The sequence below is a fragment of the Neovison vison genome, chromosome 3 (assembly GCF_020171115.1).
Source record: "Neovison vison isolate M4711 chromosome 3, ASM_NN_V1, whole genome shotgun sequence".
In the NCBI taxonomy this organism is placed as follows: domain Eukaryota; kingdom Metazoa; phylum Chordata; class Mammalia; order Carnivora; family Mustelidae; genus Neogale; species Neogale vison.
Window position 1 is genome coordinate 64,619,183 of NC_058093.1, and position 22,265 is coordinate 64,641,447.

At 36.5% G+C, this 22,265-nt stretch overlaps 2 protein-coding genes across 3 annotated transcripts in view; one reads left to right on the forward strand and one right to left on the reverse strand.

Annotated features, from left to right (window-relative positions):
* Positions 1–22,265, forward strand: part of B3GALT1 (beta-1,3-galactosyltransferase 1) — a 343,150-nt gene that overhangs the window by 217,704 nt on the left and 103,181 nt on the right. The gene's annotated exons all lie outside the window — the stretch shown is intronic.
* On the reverse strand, positions 17,748–18,249 carry LOC122903513 (3-hydroxyisobutyryl-CoA hydrolase, mitochondrial-like). Its single transcript, XM_044244363.1, has one exon. It carries the CDS (start codon positions 18,213–18,215, stop codon positions 17,748–17,750), a length of 468 nt encoding a protein of 155 aa, XP_044100298.1. The 5' UTR covers positions 18,216–18,249.

Here is a 22,265-nt window from a genome sequence, read left to right on the forward strand (position 1 = left end):
TGCCAGCAAGAACAATGGAGGATGGGGGAAGGCAAATATTGCCTACTTCTTAATATACACTAGAGATTCAACTGAACAGGGTGCAAGCTTTAACATACGTAACCACTACCATTTCTCTTGTAAAATGGTAGGTGGAAATAGTGAACATAAGAATGAAGTTAGGGTGGGGCGCCTGGGTGGCTGAGTGGGTTAAAGCCTCTGCCTTCAGCTCAGGTCATGATCCCAGGGTCCTGGGATCGAGCCCCACATCGGGCTCTCTGCTCAGCGGGGAGTCTGCTTCCTCCTCTCTCTCTGTCTGCCTCTCCGACTACTTGTGATCTTTGTCTGTCAAATGAATAAATAAAATCTTAAAAAAAAAAAAAAAAGAATGATGTTAGGGGATTATGGAAGAGCTTTGGAAAAATGGAACGCACTGGCTCAGTCATTGCATTCCTAAATACAGGAGGAAAGCGACAGCCTAGAATTATGCACAGGGACACACCTCACCAGGGCCCACCATGGAAACTTCTACTAAGAGGAAATATTGTCAGATCCATATATTTTCTCCCTCTCCCTATTATGTAAAGCTTTAAAAAAAAATCTTTAATAAATAATGTCTGGGTTTTTCTTCAGCATGTTGACGTACCTAATGTTATGATTTATTTCTATCGATCACCACATCCCTCTACCCTTTCTGATGTATTTTGTGTTCCTTCCTACCTGCTTTCTATACGCTTATACTCAGATCAGATTCAAACAGATCCAAAGGAATCACATGCCAAGGTGAAGTGGGACAAAACCCCTGTGGAAAAAGCATGAAAAGAGCTAAAGGACATTCCACTGATCCACAGAACTGTAGGTGGTGGTGAAGCCCTTCCAGGTCTTCCTCCTCCAATTAGATCCACTTTTCCTTCATAGACAGAATCCCAAGAGAGGCGGGGGCGGGGAGTGGTGGTGGTATGTGTGTATGTGTGTGTGTGTGTGTGTGTGTGTGTGTGTGTGTGTATGTTGTGGATGAGGCATCCTGGCCTTACAGCTGACCTGCAGTGCCCAGAAGGGTGCTCGGCCAGCCCTGTACAGGCTCCAAAAGGAAGAAAGGAGCCCATTGTCTCTTGATAAAAGCCTGAAATAGAACTGCCCTTTTAAATCCTGACTGACACTGTAAAAGCTCAAATCTGTTTTCTGACTTCCTACAACCACTGGGTGGCTGGGCCACAGTGCCACTCTCTAAGTTTCTCTGAAATCCGCTTCAGAGTCTTTTCTTCACGCATACCAAGTTATGTTTTTTTCAAGGTTGGATCGCATTTCACTTTTTTGGTTGTTTTAAACTAAATGTAATAGGTTGTGTCTCCATTCTTAATGTTATCTGCAGCAATTCCTAAATTAGACAGCTCTTCAAACTTCACCAGTAATGCATCGTTTTCTTGCTTTTTTTCAAAGCTTCACACTGTGCTAACATAATAATTAATATTTGTACCGTGCTTTACAGTTTACAAAATACTTTCCAATCCATAATCTCCTGAGAGGGAGGTATTATTTGGAACTCTTGCCAATGCAGAGACTAAGGCTTAAAGCTATAACCGGTTTGTCAAAGGCTACACACCTACTAACAGAGTTGTAATTGAAGTCAGTCTTCTGGCTCCAAACATCGTGACCTTTCTGTTCTTCAGTGCTGCCTCCCCAGTGCCTGCCTGTGTGTTTTCACACAAGAAATTATGACTAGCAAATATAAATATTATTATTTAGCAGGTAGAATAAATCTCAGGATCTAGAAAGATGTTCCTACTGTAGGTTTCGATTAAAATGTGTCATTTTGTGCCTGTTAACATGAAAACAATACACAAGCAGTAGCTGGTGCTTTTAAAGATTTTATAAAACTTCACCAGTAATGCAGTAGCTGGTGCTTCTAAAGCAGTAGCTGGTGCTTTTAAAGATTTTAATAGCTCACGTTTGTTGAGTGCTTACCACGCACCATACCCTATATTCAGGGCTTTCCAAATACTCTGTCAGTTAATTCTCATAACAAAGAAAGTACTGGTGTCTTAGCTCAGAATGCTGTAACAGAGTAGTATAGACTGGGGGCCTGAAACAAGGTACTTCTCACAGTTCTGGAGCCTGGAAGTCAGAGATGAAAGGGCAAGTACGAGTGGGTTCTTGCTGAGGGCGGTCTTCCTAATCCACAGATGACTGTCTTCTAGCACTATTCTCGTCTGGCGGAAACAGGTCCCTTCCTCTTCTTATAAGGACACATCCTATCACGGTGCTCTACCCTGATGACTTCATCTAAACCTAATTACCTAACAGAGGTCCCACCTCCAAATACCATCATATCAAGGGTTATATATACGGAAAATCAGCTGTGTGTGCCAGACTCTTATTTCTCTGCAGTTTTTAGAACCTCTGTTTCTCCTGTACCCGCAAGATCACCAATGTCCAAGGCTAACCAGGCCCTTTCCCTCTGTGTTGCATTGGGACAATTCAGGCTGAGCCCGGTATTGTTTCAAGTGTTTCAAGTGAGCCTGTAACGCCAGCATCTTTTGTTTCGCTCCGGTACTACCATTTGGTCTCCTCCTATTATCTCCTTCTTCAAATTGCCAGCATGTGTCTGACTCTTTTCTAGGGCTGTTTGAGGACACCCTCTCTGGTGCATGAAGGAAACCAGTGCGTTTCGCTACAGACATCTCCCATTTCCACAGCATGATTTAAAATCAAAAGCTTCCATCTCGATGGCCCGTCTTTCGCTCCACTTTGTTTTCTGCTTATAGACTGGATCATGGGCTGATGCATAGAGTCAGAACAGCAGAGCCTGATGTTCTCTACACGTAAGTGGATTTGTTTCTGGGCATCTTTGCCCTGACTATCAAGTGTCTTTTCCCAAGATACTGTTTTCCCCGTTCATCCGCCCACAGAAGACACTTGGCATACTTTCACTTAGAAGAGCAATGTTTTATACACAGTATTGCAACTTATATAATGGTTTTCTATATGAATTTGTCCAGAAACAAAAACCCCAAGCTCAATGTCAAATCTGATGCCGTTGTGCTAAAACAAATGCAAAATGCCTTTAATTGGAAGAGACATTTTACGATCTGACTATTTCTGTAAACTCAGTCTGCACAACCAATGTAACAAAAAGCAGAATCCATTAAGATGCATAAAATTGTAAATTGGACATGTGGAAAGCTTTATTGATATTATAAAATATCATGGTAAACTTTCTGTCAAATCTTCTCATTCGGGGACATCGCATTAAAAAAAAAAACAAAAGTTGTGAGCAGCACTGACGTAATTAGAAGTTGAACCTATTTGGATTCACAGCACTCACTGGAGACAATTACAGTTTTAAACTTTTAGCAGATGGCCAGAATTAAGTCCTGGTGAGCCTTTTCCACAGCACTGAAGCCGACATACAGTAAGATCTACTACTGGCAAGGATTTAACGTCACCTGGAAATAAGCTAGTGGGGTAGAAACTGCTGAATCTGTTAGTGATGTGGCTGTAATTTCAGCAGGACGGTGGCTTCCATTGAAAGTCCTAGTGTCCTGTGTAAGACTGAACCAATGGTCAGTTTGGAGAGACACCCATAACTGAACAGAGTAGGGGAAAGTGATAGAGAAGGAAGAGGAATGAATCTGTTAAATTAGTTACTTTGTGTGAACACATCACAATGTTCTTTAATGGAAGAGATTGCTCTTAAACATGTACTGTTGGTGCTCTGTGGACCTAACAATAATCCACCACAGTCAAACATTGAAGATAATGAAAGGAAAGGGAAAAGAGGGAACAAAGAATATTCACTGGGAGTTTATGCTGTGTCAGCAGCCAACATTTTTTTTTTAAAATTATTTATTTATTTTTTATTTGAGAGAGCGAGAAAAAAAACACATGAGCGTGGTGGGGAGAAGAGGAAGAAAGTGAAGTAGACTCTACTGAGTGGAGAGCATGAAATGGGGCTCGATAACACAGGGCTTGGTCCCAAGACCCTAGTACCATGACCTAAGCTGAGGGCAGAGCTCAACCGACTGACCCACCCAGGCACCGCGCAGCCAACACTTTTTAAGTGTTTACTGTGTTTTGGAGATTGTGTAGGCTCCTTAGAAATACTATGTTTTTAAATCTTTATAACACCTTAGGAAATAGATATTGCTTTTTAATACTTTTCTTTTTAAAATAGAAGTTTTAAAATAAAAATAGTTTTAGATTCACAACAAGGAGTGAGCAGAAAGTTCAGAGATCCCCCTATATCCTCTGTCTCCCCACCAGCACAGCCTTCCCCACTAACATTCCCCACCAGAGAGGTACATTTGTTGCAATTAATGAACCTACATTGGCACACAAGTTAAAAATCCAAAATCCAGGCTTCATTTTTCATGTTGTGCATTCTGTGGGTTTGGGTTATAATTTAAGTATAACAGCTTATACTTAAATTCTGGAAACTATTTGTATTTCCATTTTACACCTGAAGAGAATAAAGCAAAGGGAGGTTACATAGTTGGTATGTGGTAGACCTAGACTGAAAAAAAGTCTGCTAGATCTTGCCATAAGGAGGCTTATCTGTGAGCCCATGAGGACCATTTTAGGAGAGTTGTTGGTGGGGTAGGAGGAGAACCTGATTTTCTTATTAGCAAGAGAGAGGCACATGAGGGGTGTCTATTATTTCTGGAGAGAGGCACATGAGGGGAGTCTATGAGCACCTACAAGTTCAGTTAGATGGGTGATATCATGGATGTTTCTCATCCACGTGGTTTGTCTTCAGTATGCTCTTAACCGTCATAGTGACCTACCTCTTGGTGCCTCATTTGTTTAAATAATTCATAACTTTCTAAAACCATTTCAATCTACTACAAGTTGACTGCCATGACATTTCAGTAAGACATACTATTCCCATTTTACAGACAAGCAGCAGAGCCCCAGAGATTTCAACTGACTTGCCAAGAATGCAAAGCTGGTTGCTGGTAAATTCAGTATGAGAACTCAGGAATAGTTTTCTACTATTAAACTTAATAGTCTTCAGAGCCATTAATTTTTGGCTTAGGTTTCCACAAGTGTGGCTGATGGGGATGTTTCGTCATGTTTCTGATGGTCTTGTGGAGAATTTCTTTGGTGATTGACAGAATCCATGAGACCTTGTCATCCCCTCTGCTCCCTCCCATCCCATGTGCTAGGCAAAGGTCATTGACATGGTGATGTTATTGGACTAAATCCACTTGAAAGTACCAGGAACTTTGTCATTTCTTGGTTTAACCTGATTAATATTACTCAGTTTGCAGAACCAGAAAAGTAAGAAGCAGGCAGTGTAAGTTAGAGTGAGTCAGACAGAAGAGCCAGACTGCTCAAGTCCTTAAGCAACATGTCACTGCCCCTTTTGTGCACAGGCAGAACATTTCACACATCGGTTTACTGACATATGAGAGCCATATTTTATGGGTCTATAAAAATTATTTTACTACAAAGATTCAGAAACATGAGTCTCGGGAATGATCTGCAGAATAAACTCCCCAATGATATTTTCTAGAGCCAATCCCAATCACTAAGAAAATAAACGTACGTTGATCCAATCATTAGTTACCACCAAACCAGGATATAAAGAAAAGAAAAAAAAAAGGTAGCAGTGGTCTTTGATCTCATTTCCTACCAGTTTACAAGCCTCTTTGCTTGTGGCTGCTACTGTAACACCAAGTTAAAGCAATTTCCAGGCCATTATTGCTCTAAGGCAATAGCAGTTTTCCAGATGCTGTCAACATGGCCTGAATGTGTTGAAAAATTTAGAGATTATTCAGACATCATCACAAAGTGAATTATATGAATGAGAGTCCCATGCACCATGTGAGTCCTTGGCCAAGAAGCCAGCAGCATGATCCATTTTTTCCTGAAGGCACTCAAGTTTTATAGGCAATCCCAACAGCCACAATGGTCACTCTTAATGTACTCAACCTTGGGTCTTTGAGAACTGAGAATGAATTATGAAAGACTTTCTTTAAAATTTTCTTCTCTTGGGGCGCCTGGGTGGCTCAGTGGGTTAAAATTTTCTTTTTTTTTTTTTTAACAATACAGTTCCTGGAATCCTTTCTATTAAATCAAGCAGATAACATAAAGAAGAGACCGAAAGATGTACTCGGTCAGTTGACTTTTTTCAGCATGTTGTTTTTGCATCTTCGATTCTTCCAGTTTTTTCCTCATTCACATGTGTTTTTTCATCCATCTTTCTTTGCTTGATTTTCAACTGTTTGCAAATACCTCATTAATGATTGCCACTTTTCTGCCCCTTCTCATTTTTAATATGTTCAGTATTTTATTTCTCTTCCCTTGTTGCTTCTGCCACCATCATCTTCTCATTCTCTCTTCAAGTGACTGAGTTTGCACATGGTTTTTATATTTTTAAACAATCACCCCAACAATATTCCAACTGTCTCTGGAGAAAAGAATACAATCTTAAATATAAATCAGCCTGGGCCAAGTGAAAGCATGCTCAAGTAAGGCATTAAAACCCCATTCTGATTTCTAAAACCTTACTGAGAAACAGCTTAGGTCAGCTTGAAAGGATGTGGCAAAGGTGAAAAATGATAGTATAAAAAGCCCCTGGTTATATCAAATTTTGCTTTTTATTACCTTAGACTTGCCAATAAATTCTGGGAGCCATGCCTTTTTAATATATTTCCTTGGTCTTTGCTAACTCCAGCATTTGGCAGATGAAATTCCAATAGACTGTCTAGAGACCTCTTGCCCCAGTGGCAGCTGAACATCTCAGTGGGTCATCCACAGAGCAAAAGCAATGAGAGTGTAAATTGCAGTCTATTTCTACTCTTGCCATCTTAGCAGAGACTGCTTATATTTGGTAATATGTAGCATAATATTTGAGAAACATGTTTCCTGGCTCAAAGCAAGTTATGCAAAGGCAGGAAAACAAATACATCTCTCCTAAATATATTACTACAAATATAAATAGATGCAGATATAGATATATATATTCATGAAGAATGAAGAGAGTTGGAAACAGAAAGAGAAAGAAGTAATGCATGATGATTCTTTGAACCTCTACTCTATCCCAAGTGCTTTAGATATACTACTTCATTTAATCTTACAACAATCCTATGAAGTACTTAGAACTATACGTTTTTTAAAAGTTAAGAAAATGGAGACATTAGAGAGTAGAGTAACTTGCCAGTGGTCACCTAGCAAATGGTAATGTGAACCTTGAATCCAGATTATGATGACGATAAAGAGGAAGAAGAACAAGAAGGAACATTTATTGAGCCAGACCCTGTGCTATAGAAGCATTTCATATACATTATTTCATTTACAGCAACTCTCTGAAGTAGATAATATTACTGCTTCCATTTTATTGATATGATCTGAAAGGGTAACATAGGTAAAATAATTTGTTCAAGTCACAGAGCTAGTGGGTAAAAGCTCCAGGATTTGAACCATAGCCAACTGACTTTAGATCCCTCACCACCAACTCCAAATTCATATTTTTCACTGTATAACCATGTCTTTTGAGATATTTTAAATGGAAATTCAACTTCAAAAATATTTTAGTGCCATATATTAAAAAAATCAAGACTGTTTTAGATAAAATGTGAATAGCAAGCTAATATAGCCCAAGTACTGAAAGGGTTATGTCAAAAGATAATTCAGGATGTCTGTAAAGTGTTCATCAACATCCTGTCATCACTGCAATGCAGGTAGGACCCTTTCTTCAGAATCCATTGGGAGTTCAAGGTAGTATTGGTGGTAGGAGAAAGTGGTCTAAAAATTATATGGTCAGCACATCCAGTTAATTCTATTGCTCATGCAAAATTAGCAGGTTGCTGATGAACTGGATTAATAAATTCAAAGGGTTGCATGCACTCAGCTAGAATAAATTCCAGATGTTATGGCGCCAAACTGAATGAAACCAATTAACTCATTGTAATAAATCCCTTTTATAGGGTTAAAGCAATTTATGAAGCTTACCCTTTCCTTTGATAACTATCCTAAGTAATGCATATTTTTTAAAATATTATTCTAATAATCATTTTCCCCCTTAACTCTTTAGATTTCATTGTCTCTCACACTGTCAACTGTGAATAGGTTGGAAAGTATAGATTTATAGGAACTGACACTAGTTGAGTATTTATTATGTGCCAAGCCACTATGCATTCTGTTATATGAGTTGGTACTGTGTAATCTCTATTAAATGGATGAGGAAATAATGGCTTAATTAGATTAATTTTCCTGTGTCACATAACTAGAAAAAGCTCAGCTTCAAACCCAAGTCTTTCTGGCTACAGAGTCTGAGCTCTTAATCAGTATTCAGTCAATTCATAAGTGGTCAGGTGATCATACTTAAAAGTGTGGATTAATAGATCATTGTCAGCATAGAAGAGCTGTGTATTGTTCAGTTCTGGGTCTTACCGTTTAAAAGAAATGCAGATCAATTGATATGTGCTCAGAAAAAAGCAACTTGAAGGGCAAAGGGTCCACAAGCCCTTCAGTTAAAAAGGGATCTTAGGAGCCAGCAATGTTTAGCCAGGAGAATGGAAAACTTAGTATGGTCATGTGTTCAGATATTTGAGGACTTGCCCTGAAGGAAGTGAAATGAGCCTGTGAATGGAGGGGCCCAGAAGAGATGTTTGCAAGGTTTCTTGACATTCTGTGATTCTATGATATGTTAGTCATGAATCCAAGGAATATGTCTTAGTCATTTCAAGCAGCTACAACAAGATATCATAGACTATACAGTTAAGAACAAACATTTATTTCCCGTGGATCAAGGCAACAGCAGAATTGGTATTTGGTGATGGCACTCTTCTTGGTTTGCTATAGTCCATCTTCTTATATCCTCACATGGCAGGGAACAGAGGAATAGTTCTCTTCTTCTTATATAGACACTAGTTTTATCATGGGTCTTTATCCTCAAAACCTAATTACCTCCCAGTAACTCCACTTTTCAATACTATTTCATTACTGTTTCAACATAGAAATTTTGCAAGGGACACAGACATTCTCACTTCATAGTAGAGTAGAGCTGGTGGAAATTTCATGTTAGTGTAGGCTGAGGAAGAATTTTCTACTAGGGCAATCTAATGGCAGTAGCAGTACCTTAGACTTAGCCTATCACTGTGATTTCTAGCATGGAAAACACTTGACAGGACTTTTGGAAAGGAAATTTAAATATAGGGTGATTGGTTAAACTAGAGGTCTTTTCTAGACTGGAGAATCCATGACTGACACATAAAGTCTTCATGATTACAAACCCCCAAACAATGTGCTAAGTTTCCTGAGCCTGAGAGCTCATGTTTTCCCTGCTCATCTCAAGTAGCCTCCAGTAGAAAGAGAAGACTAGAGAGATTTTATAATGACAGTAGCCTCAGATCTCAAGTTTTATACCTGAGTTCTAAAATAACATAGACGGTGTTGTAAGAAAATCCATGCAACTATTCACAATAACGAAGAGGCAAAAGCAACCTAAATGTCCACTGACAGATGAATGAATAAATAAAACATGGTACATATACAATGCAATATTATTGTTTTTTTTTTTTAAGAATGAAATCTTGTCATATGCCACAGCATGGATGAAACTTGAGAACATTATGCTAAGTGAAATAAGCCAGTCACACAAATATTTCATAATTCCATTTGTATGCATCATCTCCAGTAGTCAAAATCTTAGAAACAGAAAGTAGAATGGTGTTTACCAGAGGCTGAAGGTAGTTCTTGAGAAGAGGGGGAGTTATTAGTCAATGGTTAGCATTTCAGTTTTGCAAGATGAAAAGGTCTAGAGATCTGTTGCACAACAATATGAATATACTTGACACTACTCTACCACCTACTTAAAAATGGCAAAAATGGTAAATTTTATGTTATTTGCTTTTTTTTGCCACAATAAAAAAAAAAACAAAGAAAATCCAGGTAAGCAATAATGAAAATCCAGGTAAGTCATAAAACATGTTTTGAAAAAAACAAAATTCCACTTGAGTTTTAGGGACTATAAATAATATCAACAAGTTAGAGAGGCAACATTCCCAATTGATAGGGAATCTTTCCTGGTTACATGCAACTATCTATGAATGTGGGTTAATGAGTGAAAAGTTCAAAATAATTGATAAGATCAAATTCACTTTTCAAATTCAGTAAAATCAGTGTTGGGGTGCCTGGTTGGCTCAGTCATTGGAGCATGCAATCTTGATCTCAGGGTCGTGAGTTCAAACCCCACATTTGATGTAGAGATAACTTAAAGAAAAAAAAAATCCCTCCCTCAAAAATCAATTTAAATGATGAATATAATGAGAATGATAGAACCCATTCAGCAAATATCGTCAAACTGGGGTCAATTTCATCTTAAGCTTTTCTCAAATGGTATTTTCCTGAAGAAGTCACTGTAGTGGTGTTCTTTCTATATTTTTTCTTCTTCCAATCTCAAATACCCTTAATATCTTCTAAGTGAAACACATGCATGGATACACAAACACAGAAAATAGTTTAGAATCCCTCTCCAGACAGGGTTACAATTCAAACCTTTGAAAAGAAAGATTTCAGATAATACCTTGAGATTTCTTAGCCTTTCAAAATAGCTAGAAGTTTCAGAGAAAAGTCAAAATCACCCTTCTGATTGACTTGTTGTTTGTGTACTTTCCATTGTGAGACAAACTCTTGTCTATATTTGAAATCAAGAAACAATTGTCTTGAACTCCATGTAGCCTTGATATCTTCAATTTTTTGATATTCACTATCTTTCCAGGTTTCCCTTGAAATGTATTGAAATGTATAATTCTTAAGACAGTATTATAAGCAGTCATTTATTTATGGTTATAGGTGAAATATTCTTTTTCCTTAAGCTCAATCTGCCCTAATTTTAAGTTTCATGATGGCTAATTCCAGTCCAGAGTCCATTTCTCCTGCCGTTCTTGCTCTTGCTTGGATTGATTTCTTTTCTGCTGCCAAAGCTGTAGCAATTGAGGAAGTGTGTTGAAGGATAAAAGCTATCATTCTAAATTTTACTTTACCAAACGGAGTTTTTTAAATTAAGTTATTTTAACTTTTTTCCTAAGCAACTGTAATTTCTAAATTTATGACTCACATATAGGTCTGTTATAACTTATAAGAAAGCCTGTAGTGATGGAAAATTTAAGTAATACTTTAAAATTTTAAAATAATCAGAAAGCTGTCCATAAGATGTATTAGCTTTCTTGGTCCAAAGAAGGAAATCATGAGGGAAGACAGTGGGATGGACTAAGCACTATTCCTAAATGCTGCAGTTGGAGATTGTGGTCAAATGGGTTTATGTCTCATGTCTAGAAAAGTATGGGGATATTATTTGTCTTCTCTTCAATCACATATTTTGTAAGTATTTAGCATTTTCTTCCTTAACAGTATATATTTACATGTTTATTATCAGCTTCCATAGCACTAGACTATAAACTCCCCATCCTTCCAAAGATTAGCCCAAAGAAAGAGTTCATTAAATATATGTGATGGCCTTCTTTTATAATTTTTTAAAATTTTAGCCTATTTATTCTTTTTATTACAATCTTTACTACATTAAAAGCAATTCTATTGGAAAAATGTAAAACAATGTGTTTGGTACTTGTCAGATTAGGGTAAATAGAACACATTTAATAGCTTCTCTGAGAGGTCCACTTTTTGCACCAAGGAAAGATGGATGGTACGTACAGTTCTCTTATTGCATACCAAAAAGTGAAGCATATATTTTAAAGTATAAGTACAAAATGTTCAGGGTTCTTTGGTCCATTTCTTTCCAGGAATGTTAGTACATGCTGCTTCGAACACCAGCAAAAACACCATATGGCGAGATGTCTTTGGCCTGTCATTCTTGACTTGGATGCAAAATAATACTAAATAAAATTTTTGTGAACTTATTTTTAACCTGGCAAGTAAAACAATATTATTATAGCATATTAATGAATAATTGTGTTTTTAGATACTTTTCAAGAACATTACAGTAATAGCCCACATAGTAAGTTAGAATAAAAAGTGTCCAGAGTAGAAATATCCTTCCTGGTTACTTCTCTGAAGGATAATACCACAGTACAGATAAGATCATCCTTATGCAAATACTCTGAAAAGTAAAACATTAGCAATGCAAATAACCAAACATATAAATAATAAAAACTTTCCTAGAAATGGTTAATATACGTTTGATCATTTTTTAGGTTGTGCCCAATATCATGAATCCTTTTCCAAGTCAAAACCTTCTTCCAGACCCCACTGTGCAACCAATTATACTTTATTCTTTCAGCAGGCACTGTGATGGCTTCACAATTTCCAGTTCCCTCTTTACCTGGACAGTATTCTAGTTTTCCTTTGCATCTCTGGAAGAAGATCTCTTTTCAAACCCTGGCTCTAGAAGTCATTGCTCCAGCGCTAAGAATATGACCCAGGCCAGGGGAATGAGAATAGAGAGCAATACTGAGAATAGAAGCTTCCTTGTTTTTGTGAGAATGCTTCTGGATTGCTCTTCTCATTTCTCTTGGTCATGGGCAGGGACTTCTGTGGCCTCTTCAATCGTATCTGTACCAGTGATCTGACACTCCAGAAGGTAGACTGGAGAAGCAAAAAGAAAGTGGGTGTTTGACCCAACGTTGTTGAGTCACCAAACCAGGTTTTTCTCATGAGTCACTGTATCTGCTTCATTGTTAGTATCAATGTAAATTGGGTATTTGTCACCAAGCACATCCTAACAAGTGAAATTCCTTTCTTTGACAAACATCTGCTAAGAATCAACTAAATGTTGGGGTTTTGCCATCCAAGGGCAATTAAGATCTCTTTCACAAATAAGTGAAACCATATGACAATTGACTCTCTCTGCTTGATTTATTTCACTCAGCATAATCTCTTCCAGTCCCGTCCATGTTGCTACAAAAGTTGGGTAAATAAATAAATTGGAAAAAAAATACTATAATTATTAGTAATGTAATTTTATGTTCCACCAAAGGAAAATATTATCAATTAAATTTGATACAAGTATTTCTTATTCCTTGGTATTTTAATTTTAATTATGTTTAATTTAATTTAATGAGATTTTAAAGACTTTTTACACATAGATTTTTTATTGAAAGACTTTTTACACATAGATTGTTTTATTGTATATCACTCTTTAATGTATAGAAAGTAGGCAACATCAGTTAAATAAATGGGATAATGTTTTTCTAATAAAAAAAAATCTCTTTCACACCTACAAAGAAGGTACAATTGCCAAGGGCAATTAAGATCACTTTCATACCTTCAAAGAAGTTACAACCTTCAAAGAAGTTGTTAACACGGTAAGAGTGGTCCATCACAGATGCAGACAAGTAAGGGGGTGCGATGTTTAAAGGGAAGTTTATAAAAATAATACAAGTGACTAAGCATTAGTCTTTTTGTGATCACCCTGCACTATCAATTCTAAATAATGTCAGTGCAGTGATCAAATTCTCCTCCCTGCCAGGAAGACCACTCCTCCCACTGTCCTCAGGTCCCCAAACCTTGTATGCCATAGTTGAATGACTAGTGATGAATCACTAACTAAATCAACCGTGTAGCTTGAAGTTCACCCTTTACAGAATGCTGCTCTTGAACTGATGGAAACCAAAATCTTGATGGCAAACACGGAGTAAAGCTATCTGACTATAACAGTGTTGGCAACAGGGAGTGTTCAATTCACTACTGTATGAAGGAATTTAGGAACTTACTCAAACTCTATGAAGGTATATAATGGGATAAAGAAAATTATATCCCACAATATATTAATGCTACTGAGTGGAGAGCTGATATATACTGCCAGTTTGTCCCTACTGAGAAACTGATGACGTCTCTCAGCCAGGTGTGGTTACGAGAAAGACTATCATGACTCTGAAAGACTCTAGAAGTTCCTACGAAGGTAGTTAAATAAACTGATGTTCTGTGCATCTCCCATTCTGACTACAATCTGTTCTTGTCCTAGTACTCTATCAGTGCTTTGTACTCTCACTTTCTGATGAATGCTTGCTCCAAGACTGCTTTAAATGAAGTCTTTTTCCATTATAGTATGACAGTTGCTTCACCATCACAGTTTGACTATTTCCTACCTAATGGATGCAGATTACACTATAATGTTGGTACAAGTAATCCAGAGTGGGAGAAGTGACACTGGTTAAATCAGTTCTCACTGAGGAGATGAGGAAAAGCTAGATGCTGACAGATGAGAAAGGTTTGTATAATCAGGGGAGAAACATTGAAAGCTGAGGGAAGAGTTTAAGAAAAGATATGAGAGTATGAAGTGTATTGTACCTCCATCAAAGAACAAGTAAAGCAGCAGCATATGTGGCAGTATATGTGAGGGAAGGAAATCTGTTCTAACCTACCTGGAAGATGACCTAACATAGCAAAAAGAAGTTGCATCTAGAACATCATGCTAATTGTGTGATACTTTGATAAACATTAAGGAGCCATAAAAGAAATGTGACCACAGAGACGATATAATTCTGTGTTTTGATTTTTAGCACATACTATTTGAACATTCAAAAAAATTTTTGAAATATATATGTAAGTTATGAATAACAATATAACTAATATCTATGAAACTATCAACCAACTTAAATAATTAAAATAATCCTAATACCATTGCTTATGTACTTTGCCTTTTACTTTTTACTTCCTGCTCAGAATTCTCTACTGTAATGAATTTTGTTTTATCACTTTTTGCCATTTAAAAAGGAAGAAATATTTAGCATGTTATATCCCTAAACAACATGTTGCTTGGTTCCTTGGTTTTGAGTTTTATAGAAATTGTATACTATAAATAGTCTTTATTGCTTGCTTTTTCTGTGAATATTATTTTTAAACATACCAGTGTATAGTTGTTATTACAACTGTAGTTCACTCATTTTCATCATTTTCTAATATGCTAATGTGAATATATCATATTTTTATCCATATTTCTGCTAATGAACATTCCTGATTTTCTGATATTATGAGCAATGCCTTCTGATGCACTAAGCAAGATTTTCTCTGGTCTGCCTAGGAAAGGAACAGCTGAATTTGTTTCTGAGGTTTGATTTTACAAAATAGTGCCAGTATTTCTTTTCTTTTCTTTTTAAAGATTTTATTTATTTATTTGACAGAGAGAGAGATCACAAGTAGGCAGAGCAGCAGGCAGAGACAGAGGGGAAGCAGGCTGAGCCACCCAGGTGCCCCCAGTATTTTTTTTTTTCTAAAGCAGTTATAACAGTTTAAACACTGGCCACTACCAAACGACATCAGCAGTAGTAGCATTTAGTAGAGTCAAACTTCTTTCTGAGAAATGAGGAAATAACAAAATGTTTGACATTTAGTATTAATCTGTATTTCCCTGGTTACCAATGAAATTAAGCATGCTTAATATATTTATATAGGGTTATGTCTCTTTTAAGGCTTTTCTGTTCTTTTGCCTATTTTTCAAATGAAATGTTTTCATAACTATAAAGCATTTTGTTTTTCTATATTTTATTTATTTTTATTAAAGTATAGTTGACATACAATGTTGTATACATTCGTTTCAGATGTACGACACAGTGACTTGACCATCTATATGTTAAGCTATGCTCACTACAAGTGTAGCTACCATCTGTCACCATACAGCACTATTTCAACACCACTGGCTATATTCCCTGTGCTGTGCCTTTTATTTCGGTGACTTATTCATTCTATAACTGGAAGTCTGTATCTCCCACACTCCTTCACCCATTTTGTCAATCCTCCCACTCTATACACCTCTGGCAATCATCAGTTTATTCTCTGTATTTATGGGTCTGCTTCTGATTTTTGTTTGTTTTGTTTTGTTTAAATTCCACATATAACTGAAATCATATGGTATTTGTCTTTCTCTAACTTATTGCACTTAGCATAATACCCTCTAGGTCCATTCATGTTGTTACAAATGACAAGATCTCATCCTTTTTCATAGCCAGATAAGTGTGTGTGTGTGTGTGTGTGTGTGTGTGTGTGTGTGTAATACATCTTCTTTATCCATTCATCTGTCAGTGGATCCTTGGGTTGCTTTCATAATTTGGCTATTGTAAATAATGCTGTACTAAACACAGGGATTCATTTATCTTTCTGAATAACTGTTTTTGTTTTCTTTTCAGTAAATACCCAGTTGTTGGATTACTGGATTATCTTGTTTAGTTTTAAATTTTTTAATATTTTTAATTTTTTAAGGAACCTCTACTGTTTTCCACAGTGGCTACACAACAAGGCACTAGAGTTCTTTTTTCTCCATATCTTTGCCAGCACTTGTGATCTCTTGTCTTGTTTCTAGCCACTCTGCAGGAGGGAAGTAAGATTTCATTGTGTTTTTGCTTTGTATTTCCCAAATGACTATGTTGAGCATATTTTCGTGTGTCTGTTTGCCATCAGTATGACTTCTTTTGAAAAATGTCTATTTAAGTTCTCTGCCCACTTTTAATGGGATTATTTGGGGGTTTTGGTGTTGAGTTATATACATTTTTATATATTTTGGACATTACCTCAGTGCTCATCATGATAAGCACAATCCTTAATTCCCTTCACCCACTTCACCCATCCCCCCACCATTTCCCTATAGTAACCATTGGTTTGTTCTCTATAGTTAAGAGTCTGTTTCTTGGTTTGTGTGTGTATATGTACGTATATATCCACATCTTCTTTATCCATTCATTTATCAACAGACACATAGGCTGCTTCCATTGTTTGGCTATTATAAAAAATACTGCAATAAGCATAAGGGCACCTAAATCTTTTCAAATTAGTGTTTTTGTATTCTTTGGGTAAATACTCAGTAGTATGATCACTAGATTGTAGAGTAGTTCTTTTTATTTCCTTCTTTTTAAAAAGTTTTTATTTTAACCCCATTAGTTAACATACAGTGTTATATTAATTTCAGATGTATAATATAGTGATTCAACAATTCCAAACAAAACCCGGTGCACATCATGACAAGTGTCATCATTAATCTCCATCACTTACCCCCCACCAACCTCCCCTCTAATAACCATCAGTTTGTTCCCTCTAGGTATTAGTCTGTTCCTTGGTCTCTTTCCCTCTCTCTTTTTTAATTTCTCTTTTTTGTTGTTGTTCTTTTGCATTTTTATTTTTTGAATTCCTTTTTAAAAATTTTAGTTTAGTTTAGTCTAGTTTATTCCTTTTTATTTTTATCCTCTAATATTCATATAGAGTTAAACTTCAAAGTAATCCCCTTTCCCCAATCAATACTACCCCTATAGGTAAACCAATTTTTAATCCCCTTTATCTTAGGAAAGTTGAGTCCTTTAACAAAGATATCAAGATACATCCAGGAAGAATCAAAACAACCTTCCTCGCACACACTGAGAATTTATAAGAACTCTCCCATCTTCTTCCACCAGTGTTTCTGTGTTTTTTGTGTTTGTCCTGATAGCATATAAATTTTACACTTGTGGTTCTTTTTGACGAGGTTCTTTCTTTAATGGCATATATATATATTTTTTTCTCTTGCTATATACTTGTATCAGTCTTTTTATCTCTTGTTTGTCTACTTCATAAATCTTGCCTTGGGGCCCATCTGGGCTGAACCTTCTTTTTCATCTTCCCCTTCTTTCCTGTCTCTCTCTCTTTTTTTCTTTTTTTTCTTTTTCTTTTTCTTCTTCTTCTTTTTTTTTTTTTTTTCTTTTCCTTTGTCTCTCGTTTGGGTGGGGAATGCTGATTGCTCAGAAGTGTTCCAGGGTGCACCTTGACTGCACCAGAGTTGATGCATCCAGCTACATCTGTTCAGTCATCTCCCACCAAAATCACTATTGCTGTTTCTGGCATCACAAAAAGAGACTGAAAGTAGCCACTCGGAATTGCCCATGAACTGAGAGACCAACTCCCCCACCCATTGTAATTCTATGAATAAGAGCAACATGCGGTTTCCGGCAAGAACCAATGGCATTGTTCAGTGTATATTCTTCTCTGAAGTAATCTTGAGCTATCTTCTGGTTTGCCTTCCCAGCTTCAAAGATTACTCTGATATCACCCCCAGCACAGAAAGCCTTTCCACCAGTTCCTTTTATAATGATCAGGAAAGTTTCACGATCTTGTTCCCAATTCTTGAGCTGTGGATAAATGTGCCAGATCATACTAAGATTCAGTGCATTTAGGAACTTTGGTCTGTTTAGTGTTATCACTCCTGCACAACCTTTTCTTTTCAACAGTACTTCTGCGGCATCCGTGTGCTTAGACATTCTCAAATGCTGCAGTATGATATTAGTCCTGTTCAATGAATTAAACCCGGACATGAGCCTCCACGTCGGCGACCCCGTGGCTCAGGAACTCGCGCGCGGAAGGTGGTAGGGGGCGTTGCCCCACGGGATCTCGCGATCTCGCGTGGTCTCCCATTAGACCCGCCCACCACCGCCTAATTTCTCTTTTCTTATTTGTTTTGTTTTTTAAATTCCACATATGAGTGAAATCATATGGTATTTGTCTTTCTGACTGATTTATTTCTTTAGCAATATAATAAATAATTATACTCTCTAGCTCTATCCATTTCACTGCAAATGGCAAGATTTCATTCTTTTTATGCCCTTATAATATTCCATTGTATAAATATACCACGCCTTCTTTATCCATTCCTCTATCAATGGACACTTGGGCTGCTTCCACTCTTAAGTTATTGTAAATAATGTTGCAGTAAACATGCAGGTTTATGTATCCCTTTTAGACTTTTTGTGTTTTGGGGGTAAATACCCAGTAGTGCAATTGCTGGATCATAGGATAATTCTATTTTTAACTTTTTGAGAATTTCCAAACCATTTTCCACAGTGATTTCACTAGTTTGCATCCCCACCAAAGTGCATGAGGTTTCTTCTTTCTCCACATCCTTGTTTCTTGTGTTTTTTATTTTAGCCATTCCAACAGGTGTGGGGTGATTTCATTGAAGTTTTAATTTACATTTCCATGATAGTAAGTGATGACAAGACTCTTTTAATGTGTCTGTTGGCTATCTGTATATCTTCTTTGAAGAAAAGTCTGTTCATATCTTCTGCCCATTTTATTTGGATTATTTGTTTTTTGGGTGTTGAGTTGTATAACTCTTTTATATATTTTGGAAACCAGTTCTTTATAAGATACATCATTTGCAAATATCTTCTCCCATTCAGTAAGTTGTCTTTTAATTTTGTTGGCTGTTTCTTTTGCTATGCTTTTGTTTTAGTGCAGTCCAAATAGTTTATTTTTGCTTTTGTTTCCCTTGCCTCAGAAGATATACCAAGAAAAAAGTTGTTATGGCTAATGTCTAAGAGGTTACCACCTGTGCTCTCTTCTAAGATTTTTAATGGTTTCAGGTCTCATTTTTAGGTCCTCAATCCATTTTGAATTTATTTTGTGCTTGGTATAAGAAAGTGGTCCAGTTTCATTCTTTTGCATGCACCTTGTCTAGTTTTCCTAGTACCGTTTTTGAAGAGACTTTTTCCCATTGCCTATTCTTGCCTCTTTTGTCAAAGATTAATTGACCATACCGTTGTGGGTTTATTTCTGGATTTTCCGTTCTGCTCCATTAATCTATGTGCCCATTTCTGTGCCAGTATTGTACTGTTTTTATTATTTGAGCTTTGTAATATAACTTGAAGTCTGGAATTGTGATACCTCTGTTTTGTTTTTCTTTTTCAAGACTTCTTTGGCAATTTTATATGTTATAATTCAGTTTTATATATTTCCTGTCAATTTTGTCTAAATTTCCAACTTATTGCCATAATTTCTCTGAATATCTTTGCATTATTTTTTAAGTCTCCAATATATCTGTAGTTATGTCCTCATTTATATTCTAAATATTTTTATTTGCATCTTCTCTCTTTTTCTCTTAATCAAGGTGGCCACCATTTTATCTCATTTAATGGTTTTTCAGAGGAATAACTTTGACTTTCTTGACCATCTATTTTAACCTGGTTCTTATTTTGCTTATTTAAAAAAAAAAAATCTTTGTTATCTCTATTCTTCTGTTACCTTGGAACTTATTCTGTTTTCCTAACTTCTTAATTTGATGGCTTAGCCACAGCACATAAGGATGCAGTTTTATTGAGTACCATTTCAGTATAACATCATCATTCCTTCTAAATATTTTGATTTACATTAGAAGTTTTGATTTTTGAGTTACTCACAAGTGTGTATGTGTTTAATTTTCAGCTACATGGAGACTTCCATTAATTTTTTGATTAGGCTCTAATTTATTTACATTGTAGTTAGAAAAAATGGCCTATGTGTACTGACTTGCCAACATTGAGACTCATCTGATGGCTTAGTGTCTGAATTGTTTTTAAATGTCCCCATGTTTCTTCAGGCACCTGGGTGGCTCAGTCAGTTAAGGCCTGACTCTTGATTTTGGCCCAGGTCATGATCTCAGGATTGTGAGATCAAGCCATCTGTTGGGCTCCACACAAGCATGGAACATGCGTTAGATTCTCTCTCTCCCTTTCCCTCTACACCTCCCTGCCCTGCTCACATATTCTCATTCTCTCTCTCTCTCTCTCTCTCTCAAAATAAATAAATAAATACCCCATGTTTCTTCAACAAAATGAAATATCACTAGGTGTATACAGGGTTAAATTTTTTTTTTTTTTTAGATTTTTTTTTTTTTTTTTTTTTTTTTGAGAGAGAGAGACAGTGAGAGAGAGAATGAGCGAGGAGAAGGTCAGAGAGTGAAGCAGACTCCCCTTGGAGCTGGGAGCCTGATGCGGGACTCGATCCCGGGACTCCAGGATCACGCCCTGAGCCGGAGGCAGTCGTCCAACCAACTGCGCCACCCAGGCGTCCCCAGGGTTAAATTTTTAATTAAGATTGTCACTGGGTGTTGAATGGAAGTGTTGAATCACTATATTTTGCATCTGGAACTAATATTACACTGCATATTAACTACCTGGAATTTAATAAAAACTTTTTTAAAATTTTAAAAAATTATAAAAAAATTAAAAATCTTGTAAACTGTATTGATCGTTTTTTTTATATATTCATTATTCTTATCTGCTTTATCTATTAATAATTTAAAGAATTGCATTGAAATCATTTGTTACAGGGTACCTGGGTAGCTCAGTTGGGTAAGCATCTGCCTTTGGCTCAGTTCATGATCCTAGGGTCCTGGGATTGAGGCCCACATTGGGCTCTCAACTCAGCAGGGAGCCTCCTTCTCCCTCTCCCTTTGCCTACTTGTGTTCTCTCTCTGTTAAATAAATAAGTAAAATCTTAAAATAAAAAGAAAGAAAGAAAGAAATCTTTTGCTACAAAGATAGATTTCTCTTTGTAGTTCTAAGACTGTAGCACTAACTAGAACTGTAGTTCTAGTCTTCACACACAAGTTTACAACTATGATGATAGCTCTGTGGTGCATTGGCCCTTTTTATCATTATATGGTCACCCTTCCTATTTCCAATGGCTTTTAATCTTTAGGAATATTTTATATTCTCCAGCCTTTTTTTGGTTATTTACCTGGTCTGCCTTCTCCATCCTTTCATTTTTAATTTTTCTGTTTTCTTATGGGCATGTCCCTTATACATAGAAGGTGGCTAGTTTTGTTTTCATATTTAATCTAATAATCTCTATTTTTAATTTAAAATCTTAGATCATTTACATCTATTATAGTTACTACTATGTTTGAACTTTTTTTTTTTAATCATTTTACTTTACACTTTTCTTATGCTTCTTTATTCTCCTGCCTTTCCAGTCTTTATGTTTTGGATTAACAGAGTATTTTTTTCTTATTCCATTGTTTTCTATCTACTGGTTTGGTAGTTGTTTTATTTATATTGTTTTAGTGGCTGTCCAAAATATTTTACCATTCATACTTAATAAAATCTAATGTTAATCAGTATGTTAAACCATAATGATGCTTATGGATATTTATATAAAGCGTTTATTTAGGTTTATCTGCTTATTAAATAGTCTGTTCTCACCATTGTTCCTTGCATTTCTGTCTCTTTGAAATCATTTGCCATCTTCTACGTATAAAACTTCAATATTCCCCTCATCATCACCTATTATTGGAAACTTTGGAGGCACCTGGTTGGCTCAGTGGGTTAAGCCTCTGCCTTCAGCTCGGGTCATGATCTCAGGGTCCTGGGATCAAGCCCCACGTCGGGCTCTCTGCTCGGTGGGGAGCCTGCTTCCCCCTCTCTCTGACTCCCTCTCTGCCTACTTGTGATCTCTCTCTCTCTGTCAAATAAGTAAATAAAATTAAAAAAAAAAAAAAAAAAGAAAGAAATTTTGTTTTGTTGTTTGTTTTTTAATGTAAATGTAACTATTTTATCCTCATACTTAAAAGGTAGTTTTCATGCTTATGTTGAAAATTATTTTCCCCA

Bases quoted from the DNA above. Each gene is read 5' to 3' on its own strand.
- LOC122903513 (XM_044244363.1), bottom strand. From the start codon at position 18,215: ATGTCCGGGTTTAATTCATTGAACAGGACTAATATCATACTGCAGCAT.